Source organism: Aythya ferina (assembly GCF_964211825.1).
Source record: "Aythya ferina genome assembly, chromosome: 20".
Lineage (NCBI taxonomy): Eukaryota > Metazoa > Chordata > Aves > Anseriformes > Anatidae > Aythya > Aythya ferina.
In genome coordinates this window covers 6,428,212-6,449,895 of record NC_140318.1, presented here as the reverse complement: position 1 = coordinate 6,449,895, position 21,684 = coordinate 6,428,212, and the positions used below count along the sequence as shown (strand labels likewise).

Sequence of the window (21,684 nt, the reverse complement as noted above, 5' to 3'; positions counted from 1 at the left end):
CAAACACGGATGGGAAACGCAAACACAGCCCGTGCCAGGCTCTGTTTGGGGTCGTGGGTGCCCAAAGGGGGGACCCCAAATGGGCAGGGACGGGGACGCACGGCTGGACACAGCCCCATGGCTCCCCGCTGTGCCCACCTCACCTCATTCCTCCAGGCCCGCAGCACAGCGGGGTGTGGGGGTGCCCGCTGGGCATGAGGCCACCATCCAGGGACTGGGGGAGGGCAGGGGCTGAGCCTGGTGCCCAAATTTATGGGGTCACCATGGATGGGAAACAGCTCCGGGATCACCCGCTGCAGCCACCAGCATCCAAAGGGGGGGTGTCATCTGCAGGGCTGGCACCGCAGTGTGTGGGATGGCACCTGGGGTTCAGGGCAGCCCCAAAGCTGTGTCCCCGGGTGGCTCCTGAGCGGGCAGGTGGGGACAAGAGGACTGTGGGGACAGGGGGACATCAAGAAGCATGGTCAGTGGGTACCAGGGGACAACAGGAACAGAGGGGACAGTGGGGACAGCGGGGACAGAGGGGACAGCGGGCTGCCACACGAGCAGATGACAGCATCAGGGAGGAAGCCAGTGATCGAGAGAACAAGCGAGAGGCGGAGGGGGGGGACAGGAAGGGAGGAGCGGGCAGGGACAGCCTTCAAGTTTATAAACTTGTCCCTCCCGGTCCCCGCAGCACGGCCATGGCTGAGGGCCAGAAACGAGGGGGCTTCAAGAAATTCAGTAAGTCAGCAGGGGATGGCGAGGGCGGGCGCCGGGTGCTCACCTGGGCAGCCTGGCCCCGAAGGGGGGGATGCACGAGCATGGTTACCTCTTGTAAGGGAGAGGTTGCATCAGGAAACTCGCTGGGGATGAGAGGGGCTCTGGGGTTTTACGTCCCCAGGGCTGGCTTGAGCCCTGGTGCTGATGGGTGAGATGCTGGGAATGGGACTGGGACCTGTCTGCATGCACTGGGTGCCAGTGTGCACCCAATGGGGGTGAACCCCACTCTCACCCCACTGGGGATTTCAGCTCCCCAAACCACACCTTGCAAGGAGCATTCACCCCGCTGTGTGCCTGGGGGTGAAAGCCGGGGCTGGGGGTGTCCGGGAGCGCTCCAGGTCCTCTTGCAGCAGCAATTTGGGATGGAGGCCGGGGGCGAATCCGCACCGATGGAGCCGTGCTCGGGGATGAAGTGCTGGGAGCGGGGCGCAGAGGAAGCGGTGGTGCCCGCGGGGAGGGAGCCGTGCTCTTTCTCACAGACCTCGGGTTTTCCCCAAAGCCCTGGGAGTGCACATCGCCGGGCCCCGCGCTGAGCAGGAGCTGGCCTTCGCTGCTGCTCTCCGCATTCCTCTGCCTCCACGTGCCGCTGCCGGCGCGGTGGGAGGCCAGCCCCTCCGCTCCCCGGGGAGCTGTGTAAGGGGCTGGGCAAAACCCATCTCCCACGGCCCCGGCTGAGCTGGGATTTTCCATCGGGGCGGGAAGTGAGGTGATCGGGAAGGTCCCCAGCTTTTCCACCCCGTGGCAGCCCCGAGCGCAAAGGATGCTCGGCCCCCGAGGGGGGCTTTAACCCAAAGCACTTCAGCTGCTGACAGAGTCCAGGCCATGAGATTTTGGCTCGGCAGGAGCGGTTCTGGCTTGCTGCAGCCCCTTTGCCCCGTCTGGTGGCGGGGGCACCCTGCAGCCCGTGCAGGAGCTGGGGTCCGAGGGCTGAGCCCCCCACACCCAGGCTCCTTACGCAGCGCAGGGTGCAGCTTCCTGCCTCGGCAAACCCAGAGGGGAAGAGGCTTCGCAGGGCCCCACCATATAATGTAAGCGTTGCAAAACCCCCAAAGCACCCAGAAAACCAAAGCTCCAGCACCGCAGCCCTGCCGCCACCCTTTGCACCGACGCAGGCGGGGAGGCAGCGCAGCGGCACGCAGCGCCGAGGTGCGAAAGGCAGAGCCGCCCAGCCGGGGTTATAAATACTCCTCCGGCAACCGCTGAGCACTCGGCGCTTGCAGGTGGCTCCGGGGAGCCGCAGCAAGGCTGCGAGGGGCTGAGCGAGGAAGTGGGGAGGCAGGAGGCTGCCTCCTGCTCGCAGCCAGCACCGCAGCGCCGGCCCCAGCCGGTGGCCGGATCCTGCTCTGGGCAGGGTGGCAACGTGCACGCGGGGCACGTCCACAAGTCCGGGAGCTCTGGGGCAAACGCAGCGTGGCCTGGCGCTCAGCATGGAGAGCTGCAGAGCCTGCAGAGCCCCCGGCAGCATCGCGTGTGTCCCAGGCCACACGGTGACAACACTGCGCTGGGACCGGTGGTGCAGCAGGGCTGAGAGCGGGCTGCACCATAGCACGGTGCCTGCGCCCACCCCTCATCTCCCCCCTCTCTCCTCTCTCCTCGCCAGAGTTTTTCAAGTTCAAAGGCTTCGGCAGCCTGAGCAGCATCCCCCGCTCCTTCACGCTGCGGCGCGGGGCCGTGGCCCCCAGCTCTTTGGAGGCGGGGGAAGGGGGGCTGCCCCCACACGGCTTCCTGGAGGAGCCCTTCGGCAGCACCCAGGATGATCTCAACACCATGCCCAAGAGCCCCGGCCCCTACGCCCGCTCCTCGGACATGTACAGCCACATGGGCACCATGCCCAGGCAGAACCCGGGCAAGGCGGGGAAGAGCCCGGGCAAAGCCAGGAGCACCCAGAGCTGCCGGGAGAAAGGGACCCCCAGGGACAAGATGCCCGGCACAACCCCAATGAGCGCCCCCAAGACTCCTGGAACCCCAGACGCCGGCACAGACCCGTCCTCAGCCTCTGGGAAAGCAGAGCAGGAGGAGGAAGAGGCTCTGCCCTCAGGCACCCCAGCGATGTCCAGGATGGAGCAGGAGCCTGCGGGGATCATTTCCTGCCCCAGGACGGAGGCACCGAGCCCTAGAGCAGCCCCCAGCCCCGCACCAGGAACGGAGAGCACCAGCAGGGATCTGCTGGGAAAGGGGCAAGAGCCCCCCAGCGAGGGCTCCCCGGACAGGTAGGGCCCCATTCCCTGCGCCGGGCCCGCTTTGTGCTCCCCAGGGGGGGCCGAGGGGCTGGGACGCAGCCGGGTCCCCACGGGATGCACCTGGCCGGTGGCACGGCACGGCCTGGCTCAGAGGCTGAGTGAGGTTTCCTGTGGGATTTCTGCTCCCTCCTGTTTCCGCAGGGGGTGGAAACACCCCGCGGCCTCCCCTGACCCGGCTGGCCCTCCTTCCCCTTCCAGCCCTCACGTCCTTCACCCCCCCAAACAGCCCAGCCTCTGTCCAGGCACAGGGGCAATCCCCAAACCCCCCCCAGCCCCAATCCCTTCTGCCTATTTAACCCCTCTTCAAGGTTTCGGGGGCCTCAGCCCTCCTGAATCGGCTTGTTCAGAGGGTTTTCACCTCAAAATGAACGAGGGATTTTTAGCCTTGCCCATCACCTGGCTGTCTGGGCACCGGGGTCAAACACATCCCTACTGTGGGACTGGGGGCAGGGGCAGAGGACTCCAAATTTCCCCCCATAACGACGTCCCGTCGTGCCAGCCCCAACCCAGGACCCCATAACCCACCCCCTTGCACCCCCAAATCCCCTTTTCCCCCAGCACAACTGCAGGGCTCATCCTGGAGAGGGAAGGGAGAGGGAAGGGGGGGTTCATGTGGTGCCAGGAGCGGGGTGAGGAAGAGGAATCGGGGCTGGGAAGCGGCTGCACATTCCTGCCGGCCGCGAAGGGAGGGCCAGAGGAGGGCTGGGACGGGAAGGAGGAGGGTCTGCCGCCGCGCCCCACGTCCCGGCTCGCAGCGAGCACCCTCCAGAGCTTCTCCCCGTCCCGGAGCAGAGGTTCTCGCCCAGCCACGCGGGGCCGATGACAGCGGTGGGCAGGAGGTTTCCCACCTTGGGGCAGGGCAGGTAAGGATTTGGGATCCCCCCCCCACCCTCCCCAGCACGGCGCAGGGCACGGGGAGGGGGAGGCTGGGAAAGGGGCTTCGCTCGGGGCGCACAAAGCCTCGATGTGGGGCTGTGGGAGATGCCAAGGCCACGGCGTTTGCTGATGGAGAGCACTCGGGCAGCGCTGCTGCACCCCCGGGTGGGCGCAGAGCCCCCATGAGGGCACCCTTTTGCCCCAAAAATTAATTAGCCCCCAGACCGGGGCGGGCAGGAGCCGAGCGGTGTGGGGACGGGTGGTGGGCAGCTGGGTGTCTGGGATCTGGGGAGTGCTGGAGGGGGGATTTGGATCCCCAAAACTTGAGCACCGACCTCCTTTGTGCATCACCTGGGGCTGCCCCGATGATGAGCGTGGCCGTGCTGTTTGCTGGGGAAACTGAGGCACGCGAGTGACCCAAGCAGGGCTTGGCACCGGGGGTGTTTCTGCCCCTCTGGGCCCCGTTTGGGGTTTGGGGAGCCCTGCTGGGGGCTCGGGGAGTGGCCGTGTGCCCCAGGCAGCCCCGGAGCCATCCCCACGGCCGGGCTGTGCTGTGGGACAGGCGGCGGAAGCAGGACCGGGGCTGTGCCGCTCCCCAGCCCTTCCTCCTGCGCACGTCCTTGGGACAGGGACAATCCTTCCCCAGCAGGACATGAGGGGGGGCCGGGGACAGCTGCCCAGAACAGGGAGTGCCCGCGCTAAGGGACCGCGGAGGGGACGAGCGTGGCCCTTGGTCATGTTTTCCACCCCTGGAGAATCTCCAACGCCTCCTGCTTGAGCGCAGGCCCCCAGGGCAGGGCGGGCTGAGGGTGCCCACGCGCCCCAGAAGCTCCATGAAGGATCAGGGACCCTTGGGAACCACACTCAGTGGGGACAGGGGGTGCAGCGCCCAGCCCCGGGGCTGCTGTGACCCCACAGGAGCAGCGGGGACAGCGGCAGGGACACGGTGACCCACAGGAGGTGACCTGCAGGGGAATTTTTGCTTCCCATGGGGCACGGGTTGGGCGCTGCCAGCACCGAGGGGCTCCAAGGAGGGGAAACTGAGGCACCGTGTGCCCAAATGTGTCCCCCAGTGTACCAAGGTGAGCAGAGCCTGGGCTCCAAATTGGGGTTGAACCCACCCCACCAGCCCCGGCGGTCCCCAGCGCAGAGCCTGGCACATCTGCGTGCCACCGCGCTGCCCCCAAAATCTCCCCCACCCCACGGGAAGCCCAGCAGCAGCTCCGAGTCCCAGCGGCCCGGCTGCGGCCGCGCTCCAAAGGCAGCCCAGGAATTTCTCCCAGGCGCTCGGCTGCCCCCAAAAATGCCGTTTCCTCCAGGAATGTGTGGAGCCGAGGGGGGGCTGCGGCCCCCGGCCCTCCCTTCTCCCCCTCCCCAGCCGCAGCTGCTGCCCGTCCCCAGCACCAGGCCCCCCCCTCGCCGCCAGCCCTCGCCGCGTCTCCCAGCTGCTCTCATGCTCCCGATTTCCTGCCCGGAGGCCCCCGTCCTCCTGCCGCTTTTTCTCACGGCTCTCGCAGCACCAGGCGCTCTCTGCGGCCGTGTGAAAGGCAAACGGGCTGGAGAGGCAGCGCCAGGGTGGGCAGGCAGCCCGCAGCTGCCCAAAGCAGCTGTGCGTGTCCCCCCCCCAAAAAATAATAAAAAAATCCTCTTCTAGCTTTTCCCCCGCTTGGTTTCCAACTCTGCTTCTCCTCTTCCGAGCCACTGCAGCCCAGTGGGCTTGGGGATGGAGCGGGATTCGCGTGGTGCTGCACACCGCAGCTCCCAAAGGGCTCAATTGATGGATTGATTTTTGGACTGATTGATTTCTGAGCCAGCCCCAGCCAGGAGGGAGCCCCCAGAGGAGGGATTTGGCCCCTGGGATGGGGTCTGGGCAGTGCCAGGGGGGCTCAGGCCGCGGCAGTGTGGGTGGGTGAGGGTGCTCGGTGGAGCGAGGCGGCTCCCGGATGGAAAGCAACGTCCCGGGGCTGTGACACCCTCGGGTTTGGTTATTTCTTGGCTGCAGCCACCTGCCCGGGCCACAGCCCTGTGCCAGGAGGGTGATCTCGGCAGGCAGTGGGGTGTCCGTGCTGAAGCTTGGAGTCTGGGAGGCGATGGGTGCTGGGTTCTGCTTAAAGAAGTCTGGATTTTTGTGTTTTATTCCGATAGACGAGACCTCAGGGTCGCACTTCCCAGCTCAGTTATGGCCTCTCTACCCCGAACTCTCTCAATTCCATCGGGCGCACCCTACAGACAAACACCTCACCCCACAAGGGCACAAAAAGCAGAGTTGCTGCGTGCTCGGGAAGGAGAAGGGCATTCAGCACCCCCCAGGAAAGAATGGCTAAGAAATGGCCAGCCCAGCTGTTGGGTTGGTTGTCAGTAGGGCCAAGAGTGAACACATCGCTGAGAATGGGAGCTTCCACTGCAGCCTCAGACCCGACACCACCCTGGGTTTGGTTCTGTGGGTTTGCACAAAGCTGCAGAGAAACAATCAGCCCCCCCCGGGCAGCGTGTCCCAACAACTGCCCTGTGGGACTGAGCTCTGCCAGGGCACGGGGCACGGGACCCTGCTTTGGCACGCAGCCCCGGCACCGTGACCCAAGGGGACCTCAGCCAGGCTGTCCCCAGCTCTGCTCACATGGTCCCAAGCCGATTTGGGGCGAGATCCTTTCAAAAAAGCCCCATTCTTCCCTGATTGCATTAGGGAGGCTCAGCTCTGCGTGGGGAGCGGGCACGGGGGCCCTTGGAGCCTCCCCAAACCCACCTCCTCGTGGATCACAGCCCCCCCACTGTGCCACCACCTTCACCCGACCACCGTGACTTGCTGCCCGTTACCCACACAAATTTATTTTTCTCCTTTCCTTCCAGCCACCACAATGGCCTGGAGTCCGGCAGCGAATACGTGAAGGTAAGACACCGAGCGCGGGCGCAGCCCGTCCTGGGAGGGGGACAGGGACAGCAGGGGGACAGCGACCCCGGGGCTGGCCATGCCCTGTGCTCAGCTCCACGTCCCCATCCCACCGCCTCCTCTCTTTGTCCTCGGAGGACATTTGGTGCCAGAAACAGCCGGGCAGGCGAGGCACAAGCCGTGCACGGTCCCCCCGCCGCTGCCTGCACTTCGCGCTCCCCATCCCTCGCGACGTGGGGGCCGCCTCCTCCCTCCGCCCCCACGCAGCAGAGGAAAGGTTTGAGCCACTTTCCGTGGCTGTCACATGAAAGTCGGTGTAAATCTCTCCAAATCTCTTGCTTATCCTCCAGCAAACTATTAACATTCCTGAGGACTCTTCATGTCTGGCCAGAAATTCATTAGCGAGGCGCCTGGCTCTGGAGGAGAGCCGGCCCTGCTGCAGGAGGCTGCTGGCACGCCGGGCAGGAGCAGGGTGATGGCCACGGGGTGCCGGCTCTTTTGGGGTCGGGGCGCTGAAAACCTGCCCAGAGGGCGAGTTGCTGCCACACGATGGCAAAAGGGAGTCTGTTTGAGGAGGGATAGAGTGTCCCGAGTCCAGTTTCTTGACGGGGATGTGCAAAATGCCACTGGGTGTTGAGTAGGGATTTGAAGCATCCCATTCAGGCGGTGTAAACAGAGCAGTGAGCTGGGCAGCGGGGCCAGACGTGGCTCGGTGACCCCCAGCACTGCGACCACCCCGGTGGGACTTCTCTCCTCTCTTATTTCCCTTTGGCAACGCGGGACAAGCAGCCTGGCTGCTGGTGGGAGCTCACCGTGCTGGCGGTGCGATGTGCACGGGGCGGCGAGGCTCCTGCCCGCACACACCAGTCCTGCCAGGGCAGGGTGGAGCGGGTGCCGTGCTGTGTTTTCCCTTGCTCTGTCAGTCTGTGCACCCGGAGGTGGGCAAATTTTATGGCTCGTGGGTGAATGGATCGAGACAGCACGGGCATGGAGCGATGGGCATGGCTTTGCCTGTAGGATCCGAGCTGTTTTCGGTCAGCCGGGAGAATTCCCCGCTGTCCAGGCGGATGCCAAACCCGATCTGTTTGGCCTTTTTTTCTTACTCATCCCTGCGGTGTCCAGATGCAGCCCATGGGCAGGGTGTGTGATTTACACCCCGCTTCCCGTGAGCTACGGAAGCGACCGATGGCTGCGGCGACAGCAGCTATTTTAGGCAAAGAAGTAATTAGCTGGAGTGCGCGCGGCTGAGATGCTGGGGGCACGCCGGCTGACTGCAGGCACCGTGCCTGGCGGGGAGCCCACAGCCCTGCCCGGACGGGGTGCTCAGCACCCAGCAGTGCCCGGCCCCATAGCCTGAGGGGATCGGGGTGGCTGGGTGCCCGCTGGCATCGCTTGGGAGCAAGGCTGGGACCTGGCACCCAAAGAGCTCCCTGCTCTGTGGTGTGAGGGAAACGAGCAGGGAGGAGAAAGGACAGGAGGAAAAGTGCTGGGAAGGAGAGAGGATGAGGGAGGGAGAGGACGCGCTGCAAAGCCCTCACGGACAAAGGCTCGGGGCTCACAGCGCCCAGGTGGGCACAAACATCAGCAACAAACTGGCCAGGAGCAACGCTCACCTCACCAACCCTGCCGCGATGGGAGGTGCGACGCCAGACCGAGGAGCTAGCGAGGGGTAGGCAGCCAGGATCAATAAGCTCTTGGTAATTAACGCACTTTAATAATAGCCTAAGGGCTGGTGTTCCCAAACTGCCTGGGGGATCTGCACTCGGGCTCCGTTTGCTCACCTCCCAGCGGGGTTTGCCAGCCTAGGTTTGGCCCTCTTGTAGGGGAAGGCAGGGAGCTGCGAAACCCTATTACGCCCTGGGGGAGCTGCTGCCAGTAAAGCTGATGTGTCCCAGCGAGTGAGCGCCGGGGGCTTCAGCTTCCCTTTGCGCCTGCGAAGGGGCAGCACGGGCACAGCTCCAGCTCGCTCCGTCGGCGGAGAGCCTCGGATCCGCCGCAGGAGGGAAGCAGCCGAGCCCTTTGCGGAGGAGAAGCCTCTGCCGGCGAGTGATTCACCCTCGGATCCTCGCAGAGCGGCGTCTCCCCACGTGCTGCCATCTGTTCTGTCCCTCGGCCCCTCGCGAGGGGAGAGGAGCGCCCGCGCTCCCGCTAGGGCTGCAGGCACCTCTGGGTGCGGGGCCACCCGCCGCCCTGCACCCTGTGCTCTGCCCTCCTCCTCCTGCTGCTCGGCCCCATCCTAAATCCGGGCGCTACCCTCCTGCTCCCCTCTCCCCTGCAGTAGAAGGGGCAGAGCGCGGGCCCAGCGAGCGCGGTCGAGCTCTTTGTTCTGCGTGGAGGAGCCGCTCTGGAGACCTGTATCTCATCAGCCCTGCCTGCTTCCTCCTCGCCTGGGGACGCGAGGGGCTCGTCTGAATTAATTAGCAGAGAGGCCGTGCGGGTGGCAGCAGGAACACCTCTGAGCTCGCGGCGTGGCAGGGCAGGGGCGCACCAGGAGGCATCTTCGGCCGGGGACGCGCGTTGAGGACGGCTCTCGCTAACTGGAGCTGGTCTCCGCTGGGAGCAGGGCTTATTCCTTCTTCCTTCCTTCCTTCCTTCGGCAGTACAGCCGGGAGAGCAGCAGCGCAGGATTTACTGTCACGTCCCCTGGTGCAGGTTCCCTGCCCTGTGCACAGCCTCGTAAATCTCTGTCCGTTTCTGTCCTTAGTGGAACCGCAGCTGTTCGGGGAAAGCCAGGCAGCAAAGCTTTGGGGCAGGGACATCCCCGATGGAGTGATATAATGGGAGGGGAGCACTGTGCCAGCACCCCAAGTCCTGTGTCCCCCAGGTCTGCTCCCACCACCCCGGTCCCTGCTGAGAGAGGCAAAACGAGGACAGCGGGGACACGGGACGCGGTCCCCGGGGCTGGTTTGTGGAGCAGCAGGGGGCTGCGGGGCTGGCAGGCGGCTCAGAGCCAGCAGTGCCGCCTCGTGCATCCCGTTCCGCGAAACCGCAGCCTTAATTAAACCGGAGCGGAGCCTTAATTAAACGCGACTCGGAGACAGCCTACGTGGGAAGCAGGCAGCCGGCTGCCTCCACGTGGGGCAGGAGCCGGCGTCTCCCCCAGAAAAGGACGGCAGGAGGACGGGCAGGGCGAGGAGGGATGGTGTGAGGGAGAGCAGGGACCGAGCCTGTCCCTGACCCCGTGTGTCACTGCGGAGGGCAGGTTAGGGTGAGGAGATGAGGGGTGCCAGCTCCTTTGGGGGAACCCCTCGGGGTATGGAGGAGATGAGGGGTGCCAGCTGCCTTCAGGGACACCGGTTCCCTTCAGAAAACCCAGTTCTCGGGACATGGTGAGGCTGGATCCCCTCATGGACACCAATTCCCCTCAGAAAACCCAGCTCCCCTCAGGACATGGTGGGGCTGGATCCCCTCAGGGACACCGGCTCCCCTCAGGACGTGGCTGATGGGGGCTGCCCGGTTTCCTCAGAAGACCCCGCTCCCCTCAGGACGTGGTGGGGCTGGATCCCCTCGGGGCCACCAGCCCCACTTGGGGCCACCAGGTCCCCCTCAGGGCCACCAAGTCCCCCTCAGGGCCACCAGGTCCCCCTCAGGGCCACCAGCCGTGGCAGCCCGGGGCCGGCTCCCCTCAGGGCCGCGCTGTGGCGGCTGCCGCGGGTCCCTGCGGGGCGGGCCGGGGCGGAGCAGCCGCTTCGGTGCCGCCTCCCGTTGCCGACAAGGGATGAGGTAATCGGGGAAGCGGCTGAAATTGAAGCCCGGCGGTGGTGGCGGTGGTGGCGGAGGCAGCGTGAGGGGCAGCCCGGGGCCGAGCCGAGCCGAGCCGAGCCCAGCGGAGCCGGGCTGGGGGCAGCCCTGAGGGGGGCTGAGGGCGCCGCGCCATGACGGAGCGCTGCAGCCTGTGGAGCGCCCTGTCGGCGGCCGCCTGCTGCTTCTACCGAGGCTCCTTCATGCAGGTCCAGGTGAGCCGGGCCGGCAGCGAGGACGGGGAAAGCGGAGGGTGGCCGGGAGCCCCTCGGCTGGGTGCCCCCGGGGTATGGAGGTGGTGGTGGCGGCGTTGAGGGGGGCTTCGTGGGGGTGGCGTTGACCTTGTGGACGGGGCTCTGCGGGGCTGACATGAGGTTTCGTGCCTCAGTGTCCTCAGCCTGCAGCGCTGCCCTGCTCAGGTGCTTCGGTTTGGGCTCCAGCGCTGCCCCCTGCATCCCCTCTGGGCACTGGGTGCAGGTCGGAGCTGGAGCCGGAGCCCCGGAGCAGCACTTGGGTCAGGGGCTGCGAGCAGCAGCCCCAAAGGCAGCCCTGAGGGCAGGAGACCCCTCGGAGGGGAGCGTTCAGCTCCCTGCGAGAGGCAGCACATCTCCAAAGGTGCTCCAGGAGCTCCTGCTACGCTCCGAGGAGAGACGGAGCCCAGAGGGACCCGCAGCTCCACGGCCTGGCTCTGTGTGTGTGCTGCACGGCTCGGCCGCGGTGCCGGCACCCGGCCTGTGGCACCTCCAGCGCTGCCACAAGGTGAGGTGTCCTGTCTGGGGCTCTGGCTGAGGAAGGGCAAAGCCCCAGAAACCGGTTCCTTCGTTTACCTGCTTAGGGAGAGCGCCAAGTGCTGAGGATCGCAAGAGCCGAGCAGGCTCTGATCTGAAGCAAGAGCTCCCGGCAGGCTGCAAGTTAAAAAGGGTGAGAAGCGCCCGGAGCTGGCAGCCAAGAGAGCTGGCAGCCTCATCCAGCGCTGCTCGGGGAGGTAGGTGCCGAGCTGTAGAGATTATGCTGGGTAAGACGGAGCCCAGAGGAAGCGTTTCAAGTCTTGTCATGATTGCTGCTGATCTCAGTGCAAAGCCAGGGATTTTGATCGCTAGTGGGGGCGAGGAGAGAGAAAGCAGAGGAGCTGCTCCTGGCTGTCCAAAAGCCACCGAGCAGCACCGGGGGACGTGCCCTAACGCAGCAGTCCTGGGGCTGAGCATCGCAGCGAGCTGCTGCCAGAACAAGGGGGAGACAGGTGGGCGCCGGGGATGCGGGAGGGGATGAAGGGCACTCCATCCCGGCGCCGGGAAAAGAGTTAAAAGCGAAGCCCCGAGTGCTCACCTGGCTCTGCCAGATCTTTCACCGTCTATTTGTGTCCAAGTGTGCCCAGCAAACATACACTGAAGTCCCCATGAATGACTGGAGCGCTTCCAGCTGACAGCCGCATCCCTGCTCACCGCCAATGGCAGTGCACCCAGCCTGGGAAGCACTGACATCATTTCTGGCCAATAGCAGCTCCGAAAAGGGATGCAGCAGCAGCGGCCGCCGCCGTCTCGGAGTGAGATAAGTAATATATAGATGGATGGAGATGTGTGTACACGCACGCCCCGATGCTGTGCTGGAGACCCGCTCCCCCAGGGCAGCGGCGCGCTCCGCCACCCCACAGCGCAACCTGGGGCGCCTGTCCCATCTTAAGGCACCCAGATGTTCCCAGGCAGCACCCCTCAGCTGCTCCCCACCCCTGCCAGCCAGGTGGAACTGCTCCAGAGCTGCCACAAAGGAGCACAGACAGGAGAGGAGAACCTTTGGGTGGCCAGGAGCACTCCGAGGAAAGGCTGGGAGTGCCAGGACAAAGATCCCGGGAGGCCCTTTGGGTGCCTGGAGTCATGGCGAGATGATGCAGAGAGACAAACCAGTTCTTTCCCATCTGGGCACCAAGATCTGTGAGACCAACTGGTTCACACCAGGGTACGTGGGTGAGGTGCAAGCCCATGACAACCCGGGGGTGTTTGCAGTGGGATTTTTCCCCTGTCACAGTCCCTCAGGATGGACCGGCTGCTCTCAGGCACGCGGGGAGCTCACGCAGCAGCCCTGCACCAGGCAAGCGGAGCAGTTCTTGGGTTCGCCATGGCCTTGGCTGCCTCAGCAAGGATGTTTGCTCTGAAATACTCCACCGTGAAGCAGCCCGTTGGCAGGTAGGGAGCTAAGTGGAGAACAGAGAGATTCTGCTGATCCTGGGGCTTTCCCCATGCACCTGCTCCAAGTGGCTCCCTACTCCCTTCTCTCCCACTTGTGCTTCCCAGGCCCCACAGCTGCTCCAGCCGGGGTGAAAGAGCTTGCAGCAGGGGCTGGGATTTCCCCGGTGAGGGTCCCAACGTGGGGCAGGCAGCAGGAGGAGGAGCAGGAGAGGGAGAGCAGCTGTGCTTTGTGCCCTGAGGTTAGCCAGGAGATGCTATCGCGGGGCGGGGTGGGTGCCGCACACCTCGCTTTCCAGGCTGACTTCACGTTCAGGTCTGGGAGGGGGGAGCTGGAAAGCAGGCTGCAAGTCACTCCCGTTTCGTAAGAGTACCTCTGCGAGGAGAGAGAGCCAAATGCCAGCCTCTGAAGCTCTCCTCGCACCAGGCAGAGCAACAGCCGCTCTTCTACACAGACCACAGCTGTCAGCACCCTCCATCCCCCCAGATCTCGCCCTTTGGCTGCCAATTCCCATCCCTGCCCTGCAGCTGGGACCAAAGATGCCTCCCTCTGCCAAGAAAGCAGCAGGTAGAGGCAAAGAAATGAGCAAGGACGGAGAGCCCAGGGAATCCCCTCCCGGTGAGCACTGCCCCCACTGCACGGCAACTCCGGAGGGATCCCGCAGCCCCGGGCCCGTGAAGCAGCCTGTCTGGGCGCCGAACGTGACCGAGGAGCTCTCCTTTCTCCAGCCAAACCACGTTGGCTGCGGCTTGGGATTCCTCAGGCAGAGCTTGGCATCGTCTCTGGCAGCTCCTGAGCTGGTTTGTCTGGTGGGGCTGGTTTGGGGAAGCGCTCTCAGCCCCGTTTCTCCCCCTTCTGTGGGAAGAGGTGCAGGAGGCCGGCACCAGGCGCCCGAGCAGTCCAGGCTCCTCTCCGCAGCCAGCCCTCTCGCCTGCGAGGCCTCGCATCGGGCCCGAGCATCTTTTGATGTCCTTTTGGCACAGCTGAGAGCGCCAAGCGGTGCCCTTTTCAGCTCGGCACTCAGACATCCGCTTACACGCTCCCGACAGCTCCGGGCCGGCCGGGGCTGCCTTGCTGTGCCTCGCCGGCACCCGGCCAGCTGGCAGCCCCTCCGCCTCCTCCGAGACACGCCACAGAGCAGAAGGAAGCCCAGTCAAAGCACGAGGACCCATCCCCGGAGCCGCAGAGCACCAAAGGAAAAGGATTCCTCCCCGTGCATCAGGCTCCAGGCTGCAGGCGGTGGCTTTTTGGTGGCCGTGCAAGCCGGATGGGACCGTGACACCCAGCCAGGAGGACGGAGATGGCTCGTGGCTCCCTGTGCTCACAGCCGTGATGATGCAGAGCCCCCCGAGCCTCCGTGCTAGCTCAGCACCTGGCTCCTGGCACGGCTGCCAGCCGGCTGCTGCCCAAATCCAGGCTTGGAGACGCCGGGCGCTGCTCAGCTGGGTTTGAGTCCCTTATCCCGCGCATTTGCATGGGGAGGATTTGGGGGAAAACCCAGCTGTAGGACAGAGCGGAGAGCTGCTAATCCCCTCTCTGCGGGGTCAGCTGGGGGGAAAGCAGCGGCCCCAAATTGCTCCCAGCTCAGCCCCAAGCGCCGCGGGGAGGTGCTGAGCACAGGGGCAGCCCCGGCCACGGGTGCTGGGCAGCAGAGGAGTTGTCATAGGAACAGCATCTGCTTCGGCCGCGGTCCCCCGGGAGGCAGCTGGACCTCGGCAGCCCCGTGGCTACCATTTATTTTTAATAGGGCTCAGCAGCACCGAGCGGCTTTGTCTCCACGAGGGCCCCGGGGCAGCAGAGGTGCTCAGCACCCCGCGATGCTCGTTGAGGGGGATGTGACCCCAGAACAGCTCCTGGTCGGGTCCCTGCGGCTCCAACAAGCAGGAGGCTCCCCGGAGATGGGAGCAGAGGGCAGAGGAGCACGCACAAGTTGGCCCCTAACACCTCCCGGGGCTGCTTCCACCGCCCCAGCACTTTTTTAATTGTTCAGAGCTGGAACAAGAGGAACAGAGGCAGGTCCAGGCTGGTGAGGGCAAGCCCTGAAGAGCTCGGGCCATCGCGCGGCTCCTTCCCAGCCTCCTCCCACCTCCCCGGGCTGCAGCCACGTCCCTGGGGCAGGATTAATGCCCGAAGTTTGGCTGATGCGTGCAGCTACACCAGGGAAGGGAGCAGCTGGCCCAGGATGGGGTCGGGCTGCCCTGAGGAGCGGGACAGAAGGGACAAAACCCACTGAGGGACTCGGCGGAGTCCTGGGACAGAGGGCACGGGGTGGGAGCGCGGTGCAGCACCCTGAGCCTCCCTCACAGCCACAGGGGGAGGCAGCTCAGGGAGCAGAACCCAGTGCTGGTAAAGGGTCTGGTGGCACACACGTCTCCTTCTTTTCCCTGTCAACGACACGGGGATCCCGCGGACCCCAAGCGAGCGCCAGCCCCGCTGGTGGTGCCCTCGGGGACGCTCCTGCCACGGAGCGGGGCAGCTGAGGGAGAGGTGCCGCCAGCCCGATCTCCCCGGGGAAGGGAGGAGGCGAATTGCATCCTGCAGGCTCAGGTGCACCAGTGGTGGTGAAAGCTCATTTCGATGCAGAAGGTTCCCTTTACATTTGTCATTACTATTCATGCCACCGTCAGGCTGAGCGCAGCCGAGTTAACCCTTTGGGGAGGGGAGATCGCGGCGGCTGCCTGCAGGAGGAACAGCGACGCGGGTTTCCTCCTGGAGAAGCATTTCCCACGGTGGTTTGGCCCTGGAGATGTGCCAGCGGGGAGCTGGGGCAGGCACAACAGGGACACGCTGCCAGGAGACCCCCAAAGTGCTCCCGGTGGCAGGACCTGACCACCCCACCCCATGCACACACACACCAGGGCCCTGGCTGACATTCCCTCTCTGTCTCTCTCACCCCTTGCAGTTCTCCAAGGAGAAATACATCCTCGACTCATCACCGGAGAAGCTTCACAAGGAGCTGGAAGAGGAGCTGAAGCTGAGCAGCACCGACCTGCGCAGCCACGCCTGGTACCACGGCCGCATCCCCCGGGAGGTGAGGATGGGGAGGGGAGGGCGGGCAGCTCCCAGCCCATGCAGAGCCACCAGGACAAGGCTTCTCCAGCCCCAAGCTGTCTGGTTTTGTGGGCAACACCCTCCTGAAACCCAGAGCAGGGGGTGCCCAGGGGGTAAAACAGCCGAGGTGGAGCACCCACGCCTTCCCCCTGGGTTAACCTGCTGGGGTTGTGCCTGAGCTGCTGCCCTGTCCCCCGCCAGGTGTCGGAGAGCCTCGTGCAGAGGAACGGCGACTTCCTCATCCGCGACTCGCTCACCAGCCTGGGCGACTACGTGCTGACGTGCCGCTGGCGCAACGAGCCCCTGCACTTCAAGATCAACAAGGCGCCGGTCAAGTCCAGCGACGGCCACAGCCGCGTGCAGTACCTCTTCGAGCAGGAGAGCTTCGACAACGTGCCCGCCCTCGTCCGCTTCTACGTGGGCAACCGCAAGGCCATCTCCGAGCAGAGCGGTGCCATCGTCTACTGCCCCATCAACCGCACCTTCCCCCTGCGCTACCTGGAGGCCAGCTATGGGCTCGCCAACGGCAAGCACGGGGCGCCCCACAGCCCCGCCGCCCAGAAAGGGGGGCACATCAAGAGGAGGAGCATCACCATGACGGACGGCCTGACGGCCGACAAGATCACCAGGGCCGAGGGGTGCTCCACCAGGTGAGCGCGGGGCCTCGTGCTGCCTGGGCAGGGGATCGGGATCAGCCCCCGGGGACACGGCAGGGTTTGGGGACTGCCCCAATGCAGGAAGGGACCAGTGGAGGCACAGGAGAGGAGCCAGCACCCAGCTGGAGCTGGGGTGTTCTCCTCGACCAGCTGCCAGCCGTGCTGTGCTGCCACAGCCACCACAAGGGGATTTGTTGGTTCGTTTCTGGAGGGCCCTTTTCATTTTAGAGCCCTTTCCAGTGGGACATTTGCAAAGAGTTGCCGAGAGGGGCTGATGGAGCTGCGCTGGCAGGGGCCTGCACAGCCCTGCGGGGCTGCCCTGCTCACACGAAACTTTGCAGCACCTGGGCTTCTCAGGAGGGGTGGAGATTTCCTTCACGTGGCTTTCTGGCTCCTGGCTTTCTTTTGGCAGCCTCAGGGTGCCCAGACCCTGTGCAGGAAGGCAGAGCATGCACACAGATCCCCACAGAGAGGCCAAGGGACCTGCATCCACTCCTGCACCCCCAGCAGGCCTTAGAGCCACGCTGCCTTCTCACACCCTGACCTTCTCAGCCCGAGGGCAGGGTGGGAGCTCGCCAGCAGAAAGCAGACATCCAACTGCTACTGCGGGGAAGAGGGAAGCAGCCAGGCTTCCAGGAGAGCACACGCTGATGGGTCTGGGTCCTTCTGGGCCTTTCCATTCCACTCATATTTCCCCAAACATCTCACCCCGCCGCTGCTCACCTGTCCTCCTTGCAGCACTGCCCTCGCTCAGCCCACTGCAGCCGCAGCACCTCTTGCAACGCCGCTGACTCACGGCACAGCTCAGGCTGTAGCACCTCCCTGCTCTTCTGGGACACAGCTGGGCCCCCAGTGCAGCCTCCAGGCACTTCCACCTCTCCTGAGCACTGTGAGAGAGGGAGCTCGCCTCACCACCACACAGCTCTCGGGCAGAAAAACCACACAGAGCTTCATAAAAACCTCCCACCTCACAGCCAGGCACCACAGCACTAGAAAACAGCCCCACTGCTTCTCACCAGACCCCTTCCCCAGCACCCCGGGGTGCAGTGGAGCTCAAGCCCTGCTCCATTCCCCCAGGACCAGGCTCCTCTGCTTTATGTAGGTTCCCCAGCTCAGGGCTCCAGCTGAGCTCGTCAGGGCTCCTCTTGTTGGTAGTGGAAGGGGGCAGTGCCTGGAGGGGGGGGGGAAATCCTCATCCCAGCCCCTCTGCCCTTGCCCGAGTGCCAGACTAACGCTCCTGCCCCCTCCCCAGCGTGTCCCTGCCGCACCACAGGGACATCATCCGCAACTGCGCCGTCAGCGTGGACCAGATCCAGGAGCTGCACGCCCCGATGTCCCCCATCTCGGAGAACCCCACCTCGCCCGCCTACAGCACGGGTAGGCATGGCCTGGGGACAGCGGGGACACGGCTCGGGCTGAGCTCAGCACCGCAGGGACGTGGGGAGGGGGACGGAGCTGGCTTTAAAACAAGCCCCTAAATGCTCCGTGTTACTCCTCGCTGCTGGCAAGGCCCTGCCTGGCTCTGCACAGCAAAAAAAAAATGTCCCAAAAGAGGGCCTGAGCTGGGGGTGATGCCAGCTGACCGCAGTGCGGCCACGCAGCTCTCCTGGGGCTGCCTGGGTCCTGTCGTGGCACCACTGGGGCTTTCCCCAAGCTCCCCAACCCCCGGCTGCAGCGTTCTTCCCAGGGGTTGGACCCGATGGGCTCTCGAGCTCCCTTCCAACCCCTCCAGCTCTGCGATTCTCAGTGTGTGCACCCCTCCCAGCTGTGCTAACAGCCTCTCTCCTGCTCCCCGCAGTTACACGGCTAAAGCCACACGCCTGCCAAGCACCCGGCATCGCCCCGGCCTCCCCGGTCATCAGAAGGTCCAGCGAGCCCCAGCTGTGCCCGGGGAGCACCAGCAAACCTCTCCCGGACCCTGCCCACAGCACCCACTCCACTCCCTGCCACGGCTACGCTCGCGCCTCCCCCTCGCCCTCCGTGAACAGCTACAGCGACCCGGACACGGGGCACTACTGCCAGCTGCACCCCACCTCCCCCGTCGGCAGGGAGCGGCCGGCTCACGACACCAAGCCAGCAAAGAGCTACGTGGAGAGGCTAAAGGTGGAGGAAGGACAGAGAGGGACTGTGGAGAACGGCTCCGGGGAGGCAGAGGCAGGGCAGAGGCTGAAAGGAGAGCGGGACTTGGGGGGCTTCGTACCCCCCGCCATGGAGACGTGCTCCTCCTTCAACCCTGCCGCCTTCCAGTCCCTGCTCATCCCCCTGGAGAACAAGCCCCTGGAGATGGCCGTGCTCAAGAAGGTCAAGGAGCTGCTGGCGGAGGTGGACGCGAAGACGTTGGCCAAGCACATCACCAAAGTGGACTGCGTGGTACGGCCGGGGCCAGGCGGGAGGGCCGGGCGCTGACCCCCTCCAGGGGAGCGGAGCATCCCCCAGCACCACCCCCCAAAAATCAGAGCGTCCCAGCTGGGCTCTGCCTCCCCGCACCGCCTGGGGCAGGCCAGGGCCGCCCGGCCCCTCCTCAATTAACAAAGCTCTAATCACCTCTTCGCCTTTCTCGCCAGGTCGCTCGGATACTGGGCGTAACTGCGGAGACGCAGCGGCTCATGGGGGTGAGCTCTGGCATGGAGCTGCTCACCCTGCCCCACGGCCACCAGCTGCGGCTCGACCTGCTGGAACGGTACGGCTACAGCACGGGGTGGCAGTGCTGGGGGTGGCACGGGGGGGGACATGGGACCTTTGGGCTCTGCGGGGACAGCGTCGGGAGCGTCCCCGTGCTGAGCTTCACGCTCTGCCTCTCGCCCCGCGGCAGGTTCCACACCATGTCCATCATGATCGCCGTGGACATCCTGGGCTGCACGGGCAGCACGGAGGAGCGGGCGGCCCTGCTGCACAAAACCATCCAGCTGGCGGCCGAGCTGAAGAGCACCATGGGCAACATGTTCAGCTTCGCCGCCGTGATGAACGCCCTGGAAATGACACAGGTACGGGGGCGCCGCCTCCGTCCTCCCCACACGCCTCCCCCCCTGCTGGCTCAGCCCTTGGGGACAACGGGGACAAGGCCCCAGCAGAGGCAGCGGGGTGTAAGCAGGGAAGGGACGGAGCCACCCCCTCCGCCGAGCAGACGGCCCAGCCCCGCCGGGATGCGATTGTTTTTTTCGGTGGTTGGGCTTTTTTGTTTTTGCGCTGGGCTCTGTTCCTGAGAGGAAATGAATCTGCCCTCCGGTACAATACAAATCGGTCTCAAGGCCGCGGCAGCAGCGTCTCCCGGCCGCGCTGCTCCCTTTGGAAGATGAAAGGAGATTAAAATTCAATTTTAAATCAAGCCCAGCTGGGTAGCCTTGCTTCCTGCCTGCACAAAGGAGGTGGAAGGGCTGCCCCCTCCCTGCAGCTCATCTTCAAGGCCGCTGCAGCGCGGGGAAGCTGCTGTCCTGGGGCACGGCAGGGGAAGAAACGCCGAGCCCAGCGCCGGGGCAGGGCTCTGCAGCCTCTGGTGGCGAGTGCCAGCAGCAGAGGCAGTTTTGGGGAGCAGCAGGCGCTGCTGGGACTGTTGTGCCAGGGCCAGGTTGACCTCGGGAGCATCCCACGGGCTGGGGCTCGGTGCTGGGGCTGCGCTCCCCCAGCACGTCCACCCCAAAGCACGTCCGTCCCCTTGCAGATCGCGCGGCTGGAGCAGACCTGGATGGTGCTGCGGCAGCGGCACACGGAGGGCGCGATCCTCTACGAAAAGAAGCTGAAGCCGTTCCTGAAGAGCCTGAACGAAGGGAAAGGTAACGAGAGCGGCTCCCAGCCCCGCTGCCTGCTCCTTCCAGGCTCAGCCGGGCACAGCCTTGTGGCGGGGATGTGTTTGGGAGCTGCGTCCCTCCCCCAGCAGCGCCAGACGCTTCCCTCCTGCCCGCTGCGCAGCCCCAGCACCCGGCCGGGCCCACTTGGCCTCAGCTGCCCCTTCCTTCCCAAGGAAGCATTTCATAACTAAATAAAACCAGTGGCTGGGCACAAACACGGCCGGGCCGAGCCAAACCCATGCGCTCGCATGGCAGTGCGTGCCAAGGCGAGGGGACACCAGCCGGTCTGAGGCAGGGAGGATGAAAAGCTTCATCTCTCCAACACGCAGAGCCCCGGGCCTGCACACCCGCTCCTCGCTGCAGCCCTGGGAGCGGCAGAAAGAGCCTGGCTGGTGCTGGAGGAGGCGGTGGACCCGGGCAGAGCCATGCTCAGAGCCACAGCCGCATCTGTGCTGCAGCTGAGCCAGAAAACCTCTCCCAGGGGCACGGTGGCAGCCCGGCTTTGTAGGGCTGGGTGGTCGTGGGAGCGCTGCACGGGGCCGAGGCGGGTGGGGAGGGGGACACGGGGACACCGAGCCCGCCAGAGAGCCTCAGGGCGCTTCTCTCCGCAGAAGGCCCCCCGCTGACCAACACCACCTTCCCCCACGTCATGCCCCTGGTGACCCTCCTGGAGCGGGACGACGCTCTGGTGGACAACCCCGAGCCCTGGGAGAGCACGGACGACGGCGTGGAGGTGGTGATGGCCCACCTGGAGGCGGCGCGGATGGTGGCCCACCACGGCGGGCTGTACCACACCAACGCCGAGGTGAAGCTGCAGGGTAAGCCAGGAGGGGAACGGGGACGGCCCCTCAACCTCCGGCGCCGTCCCGTGCGTCCTGCGGGCACGGGGTCCCCGTCCCAGACCCGCGGCGCTGACTCTCCCTTCCCCGCAGGTTTCCAGGGCCGAGCGGAGCTGCTGGAGGTCTTCAGCACCGAGTTCCAGCTGCGGCTGCTGTGGGGCAGCCGCGGGGCCGAGAGCAGCCAGGCGGAGCGCTACGAGAAGTTCGACAAAGTCCTCACCGCCCTGTCCCACAAGCTGGAGCCGGCGGTGCGCTTCAGCGAGCTGTAACCCACCCGCACTGCGGAACCCCTCCGCGTTAGGGACGGGTTGGCAATTTGGGGACAGAGAGAGGACCACAACCACCACGACCCCACGTGGCTCACCGCCAGCCGGGGGTCCCGCGGTGCTGTTATAGGGACGGGGACAGCGCCCACGCGGTGCCCATCGCCTCGCCCCGTGTTTTCCTCTCCTCGCACCCCTTGCTGTACATACGTCCCCGCGGCCGCGCCGCGCTGCACACCCGCTCCCCGCCGCCCTGTACATAGGTGTACATAGCCCGGCCCCGCACACAATAAACCTTTGGTGCCCCCCTCCTGCCTCTGCTCCTCCTTGGGGTCCCCAAACACCCCCCTGGGGGGCGGAGCCTGTTGGGTGGGGGCGTGACCAAGCAGCCAGACCACGCCCA

General features: G+C 65.3%; 1 protein-coding gene across 3 annotated transcripts; it reads left to right on the top strand.

Moving 5' to 3' along the window:
* The first annotated feature begins 635 nt into the window (after nucleotides 1-635).
* On the top strand, nucleotides 636-21,589 carry SH2D3C (SH2 domain containing 3C). Of its 3 annotated transcripts, XM_084494218.1 has the most exons (12): nucleotides 636-723; nucleotides 2,363-2,972; nucleotides 6,726-6,765; nucleotides 15,590-15,718; nucleotides 15,940-16,388; nucleotides 17,647-17,771; nucleotides 18,193-18,764; nucleotides 18,959-19,074; nucleotides 19,207-19,378; nucleotides 20,053-20,164; nucleotides 20,791-20,997; nucleotides 21,112-21,589. In XM_084494218.1, exons 1-12 carry the CDS (start codon nucleotides 684-686, stop codon nucleotides 21,285-21,287), a joined length of 2,748 nt encoding a protein of 915 aa, XP_084350344.1. In that variant the 5' UTR covers nucleotides 636-683; the 3' UTR covers nucleotides 21,288-21,589. The 3 variants fall into 3 exon arrangements, with proteins under 3 accessions (XP_084350344.1, XP_084350345.1, XP_084350346.1); XM_084494219.1 differs by lacking the exons at nucleotides 636-723; nucleotides 2,363-2,972 and adding an exon at nucleotides 3,676-3,865; XM_084494220.1 differs by lacking the exons at nucleotides 636-723; nucleotides 2,363-2,972; nucleotides 6,726-6,765 and adding an exon at nucleotides 9,919-10,721.
* Nucleotides 21,590-21,684: the final 95 nt, after the last annotated feature.

Bases quoted from the DNA above. Each gene is read 5' to 3' on its own strand.
- SH2D3C (XM_084494218.1), top strand. From the start codon at position 684: ATGGCTGAGGGCCAGAAACGAGGGGGCTTCAAGAAATTCA. The intron at 17,772-18,192 runs GTAGGCATGGCC...TGCTCCCCGCAG, and splicing joins CTCGCCCGCCTACAGCACGG to TTACACGGCTAAAGCCACAC. The intron at 18,765-18,958 runs GTACGGCCGGGG...CTTTCTCGCCAG, and splicing joins TCACCAAAGTGGACTGCGTG to GTCGCTCGGATACTGGGCGT.